Below are 888 nucleotides of genomic sequence, written 5' to 3'. Positions count from 1 at the left end.
CATACAATACAGAGTCAAATATGTGAGATTTACGGTATCGTTAGTGGTTCAAACATAGACTCCAAGTCGAATGTATTTCCGAGATAAACCCACCTCACCCTTCAACTGTTGATATTTGCTTCGACTGTCTCGATTCAGGGCGTTCTCCATATTGAGGATCGACAGTCATCGACACTACTGCAAGGACTAGACCACAACTCAACTCAGTTTCGAACCAGTCTCATCACAATAGTGACGAGAATAGCCGAAGCGACCGAAGATACTGAAACGGTTCGATACAGAACACGTCCAATGCATGACAGCCGCTACTACCCACCAGTTCAGTACTGTATAACTCAACAGCCAACTTTGAGCCCAGAAGCCATTTCAATGGTTAAGCCCTCCCAACAACAGCCGATGTAATTCTGCTGCTATCAGCAAGTCTTAGAGAACCCTTTGTAGCTCTTGCTACTTACTGAGCACCGATGAAACGGTCAAGAGAACCCTTAGAAGAGAGCCACTGAGCGTGAACTCCCATGGGGATCAAACGACCCATGGCCTTGTACTTCTGGTAATCGTCCTTGGTGAACCGAGTGAAACCCCAGTTGTGGGAGACATGGATCTTTTGGCGACCGGGGATCTTAAACTTGGCACGCCTGAGAGCCTCAACGGCGATCTGCTCCTTATCCAACCTGGTTCGGATGGAGATGAGCACTTGGCCGATGTTGACACGAGCGCAGGTGCCGTTAGGCTTGCCGTAAGCACCACGCATACCGGTCTGGAGCCTGAATGAAATGAGGAATTAATTGACTACAGAATAGCGGGTCCTTATTCTACCTATCGGCACCAGCACAGGAAAGCATCTTGTTGATACGGAGGACGTGATAAGGATGGACACGGATCCTCATG

At 48.5% G+C, this 888-nt stretch overlaps 1 protein-coding gene across 1 annotated transcript; it reads right to left on the bottom strand.

Annotated features, from left to right (window-relative positions):
* Window positions 1-350: 350 nt before the first annotated feature.
* Pmar_PMAR022034 (60S ribosomal protein L10, putative) lies at window positions 351-888 on the bottom strand. The gene is made up of 2 exons (XM_002785175.1): window positions 817-888; window positions 351-764 (listed from the first exon to the last, which is right to left on the bottom strand). The coding sequence occupies exons 1-2, from the start codon at window positions 885-887 to the stop codon at window positions 452-454; spliced, it is 384 nt and encodes a 127-aa protein (XP_002785221.1). The 5' UTR covers window position 888; the 3' UTR covers window positions 351-451.

Source organism: Perkinsus marinus, assembly GCF_000006405.1.
Source record: "Perkinsus marinus ATCC 50983 genomic scaffold scf_1104296933620, whole genome shotgun sequence".
Taxonomy (NCBI): Eukaryota; Perkinsozoa; order Perkinsida; family Perkinsidae; genus Perkinsus; species Perkinsus marinus.
Note: the sequence above shows the minus strand (reverse complement) of the source record. Positions and strands in the feature narration are given on the sequence as shown.

Bases quoted from the DNA above. Each gene is read 5' to 3' on its own strand.
- Pmar_PMAR022034 (XM_002785175.1), bottom strand. From the start codon at position 887: ATGAGGATCCGTGTCCATCCTTATCACGTCCTCCGTATCAACAAGATG. The intron at 765-816 runs GTAGAATAAGGA...CATTTCATTCAG, and splicing joins TCCTGTGCTGGTGCCGATAG to GCTCCAGACCGGTATGCGTG.